The sequence below is a fragment of the Stylophora pistillata genome, chromosome 6, assembly GCF_964205215.1.
Source record: "Stylophora pistillata chromosome 6, jaStyPist1.2, whole genome shotgun sequence".
Taxonomy (NCBI): domain Eukaryota; kingdom Metazoa; phylum Cnidaria; class Anthozoa; order Scleractinia; family Pocilloporidae; genus Stylophora; species Stylophora pistillata.
The window spans coordinates 18,083,817-18,096,516 of record NC_142524.1 but is presented as its reverse complement, the minus strand read 5'-3'; the positions used below and the strand labels follow the sequence as shown (position 1 = coordinate 18,096,516).

Below are 12,700 nucleotides of genomic sequence, written 5' to 3'. Positions count from 1 at the left end.
ATGACGATCTCTACCGAGTTACCCGTATCAATTAACAGGTCGAACATCTTCAGTACCACACATTCTTCAGAAACTCTCCAAGAACTGATCCATTTAAGCACCGTCATTAGAATTACATTTTGCATCATAATTGCGATTATTTCAACTGGCGTTGTTTTGGGGAACGTTACTGCTGTTTCGCTTTTTCTCAGAAAACGTAAATTGGCACTCGAACTGCTTATTTTCTCATGAGTCTCGCCTTGTCAGACATCATAGTGGGTAGTGTTGGAATACCTTCGTTTATCTACACCCTCGCAAATTCAATGGAGTTTCCTAATTTCGTGTACACTTTGTGGAATACTATTGATGTTTTTAGTGCAACAGCATCTATTTGGTATTTAATAATGATAAGTATAGAAAGGTTTTACGCTGTTGGCTGGCCATTTCTTCATCGATTATCATCTAAGAGGCCATATTACTGTCTTATTGTCCTCGTTTGGGGCAATGATCAATAGCACTGAGCTCTATAACTGTGACAGATGCCTCTAGATGGCTCAATTACACACTTTTTGTTTTCATGGTGTCTTTCGTGTGGCCTTTAACAGTAATACTTATTGTCTACATGGCCATGTTTTTCATAGCCTTAAAAAGTGTTAGACTGAATACCCGTCCGACCCAGAGCGTTGAAAAGACACTCGTCTCGCCAAAGCGATATTACTAATCATTGGTTGTTTCTTAGTCGCTTGGGCTCCATTCTTTGGCCTGAATTTTGCATACTGGGCATGCCATACATGTGTTGATATTAAATACGAGCTTATTCTTGTGTTCAAGGTTCTTCAATACAGTAGTTCATTTGCAAATCCTATCATACACACATTGAGGATCCCTGGTTATTACCAAGCATTCGTGGAGCTGTATAGTCACTGGCTTGGGTGTCAAAAATCTAATTATTTAGAAAATCCAGAGTATCCTTTGGCTCCTAATGAAGACATGACTTTGAGTAGATTTCATCACATCGACAACCCTGTCTTTCACTGCTTTCCCGGCTTTGCTTGTCAACTTAGCAGATCCCTTGATGAAATCATTGAACTCAGGGAACAAAGGGAAAACGTCAAGACTCTTTCGAAAGACTAAAACCTTGACTTTTACATCTATGGTCTAGTGAACGACATTGGAACACAATAGCACAAAAGAAGCATCATTGTAACTTTAAAATGAACACTTTTGAATTTAAAAGTTTCTACTAATAATACTCTCTCCGCGAAACAGTAATGAACAATAACAGTGCTAAGCTACTGTGAGAGGGCATGCTGGACCAATATAATTTTCCTTGCATAGCATCACTCACTATTCTTATTAAGGAAAAGAGGATCAATGGTCTAACTTGGCAACCGTACATTCCTAAAATTCTTGGCGAGACCCAAGGGAGTACTCAACATTTGCAACGACTTCCTTCCTCCTGCCTGCTGTAGTGGCTCAGAATGGTTTTACTGTTTTCAGTTACTAATCATTTGATGTATCTTAACTTCAAAGAGTTTCTATCATCCCCTTAGAAAGTTCTTAAGTTTTTAAGATGTAGTCTGGTACATCTTCCCAAGACTTTAAAAAAGAAAAGAGTAGTTTAGCTGATTAGAAGTAGACAATAACAAATGGGGCGGGGGGGAGTCACCCGACTCGTCATTGAGTAATAAGCACATAAAACTAAAATTAAAATTGTTTCAAAGAGACTCAGTGTGCTGTAGCTGTGGTGTCCTTAAAGGCAAGCATATGACTAAAACATGTCGAAAAACAACTATGCAGTTTTGATACCAGTGTTTCGTCAACACGAGTCAGAAATCATTTTGGAAATTTCTAAAAAATCATTTTACAGAACTTTTTGGCCTCTTGATCAATTGCCTCGACTAAGAGAATGTCTTGACCTCAGACTATGAGTAGAGACACGACCAAGATACAAAGTAAGTCACTGCAAATTAACATCAACAGAAACCCGTACGGCTTCTTAATGACCAGATGTAACGCCTGTGCAATTCGTACCTTTTCCTCACTTATTTTCCCTTGCTCCTTTATTCACCTCTTGGGTTCAGTTTCTGATGAGTTGGGTTTACCACGAGGCATTCGGCATTTTTATTTCATAAATTGACTTAACAAATATTCTAGACGTCATGTGCATAGATATTTAGATTTATACGCATACAGAAAACCTTTACGGTAACTGATTGATTTAACATTGTTGCGTTGCGACCGTGACAAAACGATGCTCGTTTGTCACACTCCGTGTTTGTGGTCGGGAGGTTAAGCAAGTTATTGTAGTTGTCCTTGAACTCCTCAATTCACTGCAGCTTTGAGAAGGAAAACTTGTAAGATGCTGTCTAACCATGCAAGCTCATTAATTTTTTTGGTGGATTGATCATACAATTTGTTTTTGTGTTCTCTTTCAAATGTGTCCAAGGCAAGTCCAACAATTTCTCAACAATTTTTAATCAGTTTAAAAAAACATCCGTATACGCAGGGCTCAGAGTCACCTTAAATTATCTGAATATGATGGCTCTGATGTGTTGATCAAAGTTCAGTGTTACAAAATAGTTTCACCGATCACCGAGCCCGTTTTTGAGTTAGAGGCACAAAACAAATTGAAAAAAGGTGTCAGTCGTAAGAAGCCTCAGTGTTGTTACGGTAACCTTGATTGTTATAAAAATTGATCCCATGATCTCATGTTGAGAAATAATTGGCCACCCAATTCCAATTTTAAAGGATAAGAACGAATAAGGATGTCAAATACGATCCATTGAAAACTTGGTGTTCAAATGTAGAGAACCCATTTGGGAATCGGTTTGTAAACAAATTCATCAGCTATATGATGTGTTTGATGCTAAATTGAATGGCGGTGATTAATTTATAGATCCACCAATTGCTCATATGTTCTGTTTGTGTCATATTTTTTCTTAACCATGCCTCTTAATCGTAGTTCAGCCACTGAATTGGTTAAAGGAAAGCAATGACCATGTTAGCCAATGAAAGAAATGCTTTTACAAGGTGCGTAACAAGAAGCCTTGTCAATAACTAATACTGATGTCTGTTACGGAAAAATATTAGGCTGGCTCTCACGAAGCTCGATTTCTTCAAGAGAGGGTTCACCAATCGGGGCAGTGTCATTTGATGAGTTTTGTTTTGATGAATCTATGTTTGAGCTGCTTGCTTCATTATCTGCCGGCCGTCTCTCTGCCAAGTACCTATGAAAAGTTTTATTTCGATTCGATTCCGGGGTTAAAGAATACAGTGTTGCTCTGAAACTTTCTCCAACGTTACGCATCTTTTGCGTAACTTCACGGAAAGGACAAAGTAAGGCTGAAAACGCTTTACGAAAATGAGGAAATTTGTGAGCATACAGAACTGGATTAACAACCGAGTTTCCATACTGAAGAAACTTGACAGCGCAGATTGCTTGCCATGATGGCTGTACTTCCGGTCTGATGTAAGTCACCAAGGAGAGTGCGAAGAAAGGAAGCCAACCAATCATAAATAATGCGATCATCATTATCACCGTCTTTGCAACGCGAACCTCTTTGTAGAGACTCCTTCTAAGCTTGTAAAATTTTTGTATTCTATTTTTTCGGATAGAAATAACCACAAAAGCTTGTGAAACACAGATAATAACTAATGGTACGAAAAAAAAACCAACTATGACCGTAACATTGTATGCCTTTGGCGCTGATGCCATTCCCGGTTTTGAACACACTGCAACTGGAATTGCAACTGACCAAATCAAGGCCAAAATAAGCAAATAACGCCTGCCGGTGTAAATACGATGACTTAAAGGCCACACAATAGCGCAAAATCTATCCCAGCTTAAGGCAACCAGGTGCAGTATTGAGCCAATACCACCCAGGATATCGAATATTACCCAGATGTCGTGCAAATATGTAAACCATGCCTGTTCTTTATAACTTATAAACAGAATAATAATCCACCATGGGATGGAGATCAATCCAACGAAAGTGTCAGTGGCTGCCAGTGAAACAATGAAGTAGTTGGTATGAGTTCGCAGAATAGTTTTCTTTGCAAACGATACGATCACAAGAATATTACCAATAAGGACAACAAAAGCAACGACAGAGAATGCAACGGCCCATGGAATGAGAACCTGATAACCCATCTTCAAGTAACGGTCAGTTTTACCATCATCAGGGAACGAAAGGTTTGCTGTGTTGTTTAACAGGCCGCCTGAAAACAAAATTCATTGTCAGTGAGAGACAGGCAGATTTTCATTCGAGGATAACCTGATAACCCTTGCCTTGCAGCTAACCACTTCCATGTACAGACTTTATAATCATAAATGCAGATAAGAATATACAAGTGAATTTTATATTCTCTCGGAATATATCAATTCAAGGTCGTACGACTCGGTCTGTCTCCAAAAACTGCTGCGAGTCAGACAACCATGCTTTATTATCCTATGTACAGAATATGTGAACTCGCGATCGATCAGATAATATTCCTCACCAGTTGTTTTTGATTGTCCTCCAAATCAGAGTGGATATAGTATCGTTCGCACCCAGGCACTATGTATTGTGCATTTAACTGTCCTAAGATCTTGCCCCGTGGATCATCTTGAAAGTTCCATCCTTATGTGTGCATTATGCCAGATGAAGGTTATGTTTATTTTCTATAGTTTCTGCTACGAATGCGTTTTATCTCGTTTTCTAATTATTTAAATATTATCGAAGGAACTAATCTCGATTCTTCACCGTCGAAAGTCATACTTCATTAGCAGAACCGGTTTGATGGATTTTCTAGTGTCTTGCATCAGCAGCATGTTGGTACATCTTAGTGATCAGAATGATAATAGCCTTAATCAGAGACCATGTAACAAGGATACATGATTTCAGCTTTGACTTTCTGCATAAATATTTTCATTTTGATTTAACGAATGTACAGTGATGATTTAAAACAGTCAGCTTTTCTCATCACCGCTTTTAAATTATTTCTGAAGTGAAATCAAGAGAATTTTCAAAAGTTTATCAGAAATCAATCTATGATTGATATCTTGGGAAAAAATTATTCGATAAATTGAGGAGCTAGGAAAGATGCATGCAATATTGTGGTAGCAGAGTTCCTTAAAACTTTTGAGGAAAATATTATTTTTCCTCTATCTCCAGTTGGTATGGGTCTTTTTTGTCGGACTGATTTTTTTTTAGATGTTCTTTTGTTTTGTATTTGCGAGCACAAATTACTCTGAGGAAGTGTGTTGATAACTGGTTTCAGTTTAAATGGATTTTCAATGATCTTCTATCACTAGATTGAATTTGACACACTTGGAAGTGTAAACTTTTTTTAAGACTAGGCATTCAAATCAAAGCGAAAAACTGCCACTGAATCCCATAAAATCAACTATCGTTCTAATGGTCCGACAAAAACAGACGATAGCTAATTTGTATGAGGTTTCTTAAGGTGTAACCAAATTTGTGGCGATTAACAATCTGATAACTAGAGTTTCAAACTTATTATTCTGAGAAACATCTGCTAATATTTCTTTTGAAACATTTCAGTAGTTGAAGAGAAGACTGCAAGACACAGGGGAATGGTAATGATTTCTTTCTAAAATCACGTGTTCAAGAAATCAAGAAAAGTTGCTGATTGAGCTGTAAGAATCGCTTACACCTTTCTCTGTAAGAATCGCTTACACCTTTCTCTGGTTAATGTTGAAAATTTAAAACTCGAGAAACAAGGGCTTCTTGTAAAAATGCATCATGTATATCGTAGTCAAAAAAGTCTTTAGTTCGTGTAAAAAAAAGAGATTTTAGAGTTCTTGTACAAATATCTTCTAAGTTATTACTATTGACTGCATTTGAAACTGCAGTTGGATACAAAATTATGTTTTCAAGACGCCAGTGAACGTCCATAACCTTCTCAACAGTTAGTTTCTCGTTCTCTAGTGTTTCTACTAGCGCCTGACTGCTCGATTAAAAACGATTTGCGTTGAACATCCAGTAAAACGTTTGGCTGAGAAGTAACAAAGCAAAAAGTGTTTACTATGGAGCACGCGGTTTGGTTTTTGTAATGATTATTATTCAGCTGACATTCTAGTTCCAGATGGGTGTGCTAAAAGGATTATGTGAGATAAACCGTCTACCTTTAGTCCTGGTGGTCAGCATTTTCCTTGTGATAAAAAGAACAATTATGTTGCGAAGTCTTATAAGACACTTCTCCAATGAAAAAATACCGCGATCGAAGAACTCCCTCAGCCTACAGATTCAGGCTCAGGAGAGCTCAGGAGAAAATAAATTTGCAAATAGCATCAAAAATGCTCTCCGCTTTGACCAATGGTTTTCTCCGTGACAAATAAAATAATTAACGTATATATTACCAAACGAATCACTTTGTTCTTTAAACAGAAATAAAACAGCATATCTTTAATCAAGTTTGTCAAGACGAACATAAACATCAGACCCACAGTTGTGTATGTATGGATCTCATATCAGATTATGACGAGAAGTGAAGACAACTTGGCGACAAAAACCCATCGTGATAGAGATCTCTGCTTTGCACTTTTTATAGCTGTTAAAGCGGTTCGACAACCTCTTCGAATTCGTGACTTCATATAAATTATTTCCACAGTTTAACGGTCCGTGAAAAAACGACTTAGATTTCCTTTCTTTTTTAATCTGCTGTAAATTTTCAATTCAATCTTAAGATAGGTTAAATTAATCCTGGCATCTAAAACAAAGCATTCTGGCTCAAATTCTGTGATTTTGAATCACAGTCTTTTTCTATATTTATTTCCCTTATTCTCGCTACCGCATCATCAACTACTTCAAAATTAAAGAAAACCCTCTGCTGAACGTCTTTATTATGCCCTTTTAAACACGTAGGAAGCTGCAGATTTTTAGGAAGATGATACGCTTGAAATGGCATTTGTTTCGAATTTTTTTCTTAATCATAACACTGAGACAGATAGTATTTTCATAGCTTACAAAGTTGACCATAATGTTTTAAATCTCGCGTGGTTTCAAATTTCTTTCCTTCACTTGATGTTTCTTTTTTTAACAATTAACTTGGAAAAGTTGTCTTCCTTTTCTTAAGAAAAAAACTTAAAACACAATTACTAAGCTTCAGTAACAAAAACTGGTGCCGCTTAAGACAAAACACCATATTTACCAATAGATAGTCCACAAGATTCCATAACGAGGACTCTTCAGCCCTTTCCTCGTCGCCGGTGCACATTTCCGTCATGAAGGATATGTTTATCTCATAACATAACTAATGTAGTTTGGCACAGCTCACTTAGGATGTAGCTGTCAGCTGCAAACCTCACAACATCCAAATATTAAAGGTTTGCGTGTTAGCATCTAATCAAGTCACTGGTGAAATCTCATTGTATTGGTCCGCACCTCAGCAAGCTTATGTTATGAGCTCGTTTATTTACACAGGTGGAACGGAAGTAAAATGAATATGCCGTCACTATCAGCCAGTGAGTCCATAGACAAACAGATCAAACCTCATGCTCAAGAAAACACTGAATTGTTAATCATCATCTCTGAATCATTAGATAGTTTTCCAAAAGTGAAGTGAGTTGTTCACAGCCCGGATGATGGAAAAAAGAGAATGATCTGACTGATACACTTAACATTTAAAGGTGCTTGAGTACACAAACATTGTTTTTCGTAGGTAATATATCCAACATATGGAGAGCATAAATACAAGAAAACAATAGAACATTCCTCCTAATGTTCTCCATAATGTAATTTGCTTTTAAAAACTGACCTGGCATTGTCTTGTTTCGACTGAGACTTTTAAGACAAAAATTTCACTTTCTGTATGAAAGAAGTTCTCAGGTGTTGCAAGACTTCCTACAAAATAAACTCGCTGTTAGATCAAGAGTTTTCGACAGTTAAACGGAAGAATGAATATAGGCTGAGAGTTTCCAAAGAAACTGTGGTGCTGCGTCGGTGGGGGTAACAAGGTAATTTGGTTATATCAACTAAGTTGAAATTGTAAATTGGCTACCGTAACGAATAAAAAAGCTGACGTTTCGAGCGTTAGCCCTTCGTCAGAGCGACGAAGAAAAGTTTCGCTCTGACGAAGGGCTAACGCTCGAAACGTCAGCTTTTTTATTCGTTACGGTGGCCAATTTACAATTTCAACCTAGTTGATATAACCTCGTTAAACGGAAGAAGTTGAAAAGCTCATTATGTTTACACATCAAAAGGTTTTATAGTTGGACCATTAGTCTTTTTGTTCAATTGATTCTTGCGCATAAGGATGAACAGCAATCAGATCCAAAACAATTTACTTACAAAAAAAAAATATAAAGTTGGAGAAGTGATGTCGAAGTTGCCATAAACACCTCGGTATGCTAGTAGCAATCATCGCCAAAATGTTAGAATTAAGTGTGGCATGAACAGTGAAGCTACAGCATCTCCTATAACACCACATACATGTGTATATACTTGAACCGGCTCATGATCGGATGTTTTGTTTTGTCTTGTTTTTTTTTAAATGTACTTTGCTCGAATAATGGCAAGGAAAGGGACACGAAATTGTCCAGAAAAAACGTTTATGCAAATAAAAGGAAAGCAAAACAGAGAGCCGAAAACTTAGCACGACTGAACCTGAACAACAGAGATGGGATTCTTCACTGGAAAAAGCACGGATAAATAGCATGTATTTAACTTAAACCTCTTTGAACGTTAACTTGGCTATCGATACCGAGGAGGGAGCTGGGTTGATGGTACAATAATGCCTAATTAAGTTATTCATTATTAGTCTACATACAACGAGATAACAAGATTGTGTCTCTTGCGTGTTTTTCGGTGTTCTAAAGACTTTTGGGAAGGATTTTAGCGGCATCAATCCTTTGTGTCAGAGGAAATCCCGAAAATGCCTTAAATAAATGGAACTTTTAGTTACTTTTAGCCCACGACCACGACCACGACCCACGTCTGGGTCGATAAATATTTTGTCACCTTCTTATGATCTACCAGGTTATGATCCAGGTTTGATGCTCTGCCTGAGCAAACCGGTCGTAGCTAATGTAACTCGTAACATGAATGTAATTTAAATTGGGAAAATCTCTATAACTCAAATGAATAAACAAATAACATCTGTTTACCACGAGCCATGGAAACGTATTTTTTAGACAACCAAATGAAGCTATTATTTTCCTAAACACACGTTACGGAACCTCAAATACCTCCATTAGTCTAAATCAAACATATCAAGTACCTCAAAAATAGAAGTTTGTTTTTGTTGTGACAATGGTCCCGCTGACAAATAGATTACTTCCAATTACTTAACTTCATAATACATTTATTATTTCGTTTGTTATCGCTATTTTTCAAAAAGCACTACTCATCTAATCGCAGTATCAAAAATTCCATCTTAAAATTATGTCGTCAAAGGTAGAATCTGTGGTTCAACTGACCCACGAGGCACACAGTCTACTCGAATACTAAAGTAATCAGTGCTTTATTTGCAAGGCTGAGAATATACCATATTTTCCCTCGAAGCTTCGCTTCTCGGGCAAATAGTTGTTTTAAGAACATCAAATTTCCACGGGGCAACTATCAGCCGATAGTTCCTCGACAGAAACACTCTATTGTTTAAATAGTGAGTGATAGTGTAGCCAATTAGATTCCAGTATTTGTGAAGGAACGCTAGTAGATTTACGCTACCTTTTTATTTGAACATTAAAAAAAGAACCCTCATTATTTCTCCCCAAAACAGATCATACAAACACTTTCGCCTCACGGATTCGCTTAGTTAATTCAGTTCTTGCTGAAGATTTAGCCAGTAATCGCAGAATGGGCCAGCAAAATAGAATTTAAGAGGTTTTAAGCTCGCCCTGCGCATGTCATGTGCACTTGGGTTCTTTGGAGGCAGCGTGGCCGAGTGGTCAGCGTGTCGGACTCGCAATCCGTCCCTCCCGGGTTCGAGTCCCGCCCTGACCACTACCTGAATTTGTTTCACGGTGGCTCCGAGTTGAAATCCTCGGCCATGCTTGTAAATAGCCAACTGGTTTGCCTCCGGCCAGTTGGGATTCTTAACAATGTTATGTTCAATTTGAATTATTTGTTTATAGCCCACAATGTAAACTACTGGGTTACCAGTAATTGTGTTAGCTATTGCAGTTAATTTTTTTTTTTTTTCGAAATCAAATGAAAAGCACGAATCTAATTTCAGCTAACACCTCTTTTGTAATATCAGTGCTACGTTATGTAAATCTTTACATAATACACAGACATCTGTAAATATTTAATTTGCTATAGTATGTAAAACAGACATATTGTAACCGGAGATTGAATATTGGAATACTCGAGGAGACACCTCAAGTAAACTGTAGTTCAAGCAAGACTATGCCGGAAGTTCCAGTTAAAAACCAATACTTTCCTACGACCGACAACCAACCGATGGATTCTTTAAAACCTCCATCGCCGTAAATCATAAAAATGGCAACGACCCTAAGACACTTGAGTAACGCATGAAATGTAAAAAGTCCAGTGCCCTATAACCACGAAAACTGAAAAATGACTTTACCTTTGATTTCTCCCTAAACTACTTTGTGACCGAGGTTTAATTGAGCCCTTTGGATTAACCTTGTGTTGTCTTTCAGTATCGAAATTCGCATCATTAAAGGTTCAGAAATTTCTAACTAATAAACAAGAGACAATCAGGCATCGCCTCAATGTGATAGTTCTATTTCTTAAAAAACGACCGAGGTTTTTTTTTCGTCCCTTTGAATGATCATTTCTTGAATGTCTCAGTGTAAGGGTACACTCGAATCAATTGATAATTTTCTGGTAGATATATATTTGAAGGTCATTGTGGACTAGTCCAATTAACATCTTACATCAACTATGCAAACATGGCAGACAAAGAACTCACTTCACAGCTCCAAACCTTGGATGCCCCTTGCACTTCCGAGTCATTGTTCCATTAAAAAACTACGTTAAGGGTATTGATGTAAGCCTTTGTCTTAGCAGAAATGCAGTGACTGTATCGTGAGTCATGTTTAGTGCTTCGCTGAAGATAGTGGACACTCAGTTGTCATAGCCAGCGTACAGTTAATAAAAACTCACCAACTGGCCTAGTTGTCGTTTAGGATAGACATGCTAGCTTCAGTTTGGCACTCTTCGCTACAGTTGTTCTAAACCTTTGGCACTGTTTTAACTTCGTATCTTTTGTGCACGAAGTCCTGCGTGTGTCTTATGATTCACACACACTACTTTAACAATAAAGGATTAATTAAACACAAAACGTTTAAACGTACAACAACCAACCTTGCTATGCAGAATGTGGTCTAAACAGGACAATCTGTTCTCCCAAAAACCTCCAAAACAGATCGTGACGCATGCGCATAAGTACGTGCCACAATAATAAGCCGATATAGAATAGTAATCTTGTCACTTCATGGTAACTTTTAGCATTCACGAGGTTGAATTTTATTCAAAAATACAAATCACACAATATGCATCACAATACAAGGCTAAACCCTTATAAGGGATTTCATATTGATGATCTCCTTCCGGCACACCCGATATCTGTGTATCCTATCATTACATGTCAAGTACAATGCCAGCTGCTGATGGCTCCTTGGGTCTCTTGCTCAATATTGGTATAAGAAAGATTATAAATCGTTCAATCCATTTTAAATCAATGTATCAAAATAAAGCGTCAATTGTCACAGATCCATGGTTCTATGCTTTGCAAGAATATTTGAAAGAAGGCTGATAGTTTCGAAAGAAACTGTTTGGGGGCTGCGTCGGTGGGAGTAACGAAATAATTTGGATATATCAACAAAGTGGAAAGGGTAAATTGGCCACCGTAACGATTACAAAAGCTGACGTTTCGAGCGTTAGCCCTTCGTCGGAGATAGAGGAATTGTGGGTTGTGTGTGCTTTTAAAGGCAGAAAATGGAGCTACGTTATTGGTGGGAACATGGCAACGAGAAAAACATGAATAAAAATCTTGAACAAAAGCTCATCTTTCAAACCGGCAGTCTAAATCCCACAGGGATCAACGAACGCTTTTCATTCCACTAATTTATTCATGTTTTTCTCGTTGCCATGTTCCCGCCAATAACGTAGCTCCATTTTCTGCCTTTAAAAGCACACACAACCCACAATTCCTCTATTCGCTCTGACGAAGGGCTAACGCTCGAAACGCCAGCTTTTGTAATCGTTACGGAGGCCAATTTACCATCTCAACTTTGTTCATATATCCAAAATATTTGAAAGAGTTTTGTCAAGATATGTGGAAATTCAAACCCTGAATTTTTTTCAATTCCTCTGTTGCAAAGTTTGATATTAAGCGGGATTGTTCATTCTCCCCTTTTAAGCGACGCCGCATGGTTAACTTCCGGTTAGCTGAGGTACCCTAGACAACAAAGGTTAGCTCTCCCACACAGCATCAAATGCTGGTACATACCTTACCCATGATACGACACGAATCTGCCACCGGCGAGCCACATTTGTACACAGCGAGATCAAAACAGTATGCATCTCAGTTTATTTACGGGACGTGTTCTACCAACAAATCCGTGAGTGATCATTGTCGTCATTATCATTATCAATATTATCACTATCACGATCATCAAAATTTTTCAACTTTGCCAAATTATGACAAAAGTTGACAAGAGTTACACACGAGAGGTTTAATGTTGACGAGGGCGGAGAATCGACAGAAAATGTGATTAGATCATGTAGTCTGTTCTTCCCGACCAACC

General features: G+C 37.8%; 1 protein-coding gene and 1 pseudogene across 3 annotated transcripts; one reads left to right on the top strand and one right to left on the bottom strand.

Annotated features, from left to right (window-relative positions):
• LOC111340233 (beta-2 adrenergic receptor-like) lies at positions 1–1,138 on the top strand (annotated as a pseudogene).
• A 7-nt stretch (positions 1,139–1,145) lies between these two features.
• LOC111340246 (adenosine receptor A2b-like) lies at positions 1,146–11,437 on the bottom strand. 3 transcript variants are annotated; one of them, XM_088725757.1, is made up of 2 exons: positions 11,256–11,437; positions 1,146–4,200 (listed from the first exon to the last, which is right to left on the bottom strand). In XM_088725757.1, exon 2 carries the CDS (start codon positions 4,130–4,132, stop codon positions 3,056–3,058), a length of 1,077 nt encoding a protein of 358 aa, XP_088581883.1. In that variant the 5' UTR covers positions 4,133–4,200; positions 11,256–11,437; the 3' UTR covers positions 1,146–3,055. The 3 variants fall into 3 exon arrangements, with proteins under 3 accessions (XP_088581883.1, XP_022802798.2, XP_088581882.1); XM_022947063.2 differs by lacking the exon at positions 11,256–11,437 and adding an exon at positions 7,135–7,499; XM_088725756.1 differs by lacking the exon at positions 11,256–11,437 and adding an exon at positions 6,110–6,338.
• Between the last annotated feature and the right edge of the window lie 1,263 nt (positions 11,438–12,700).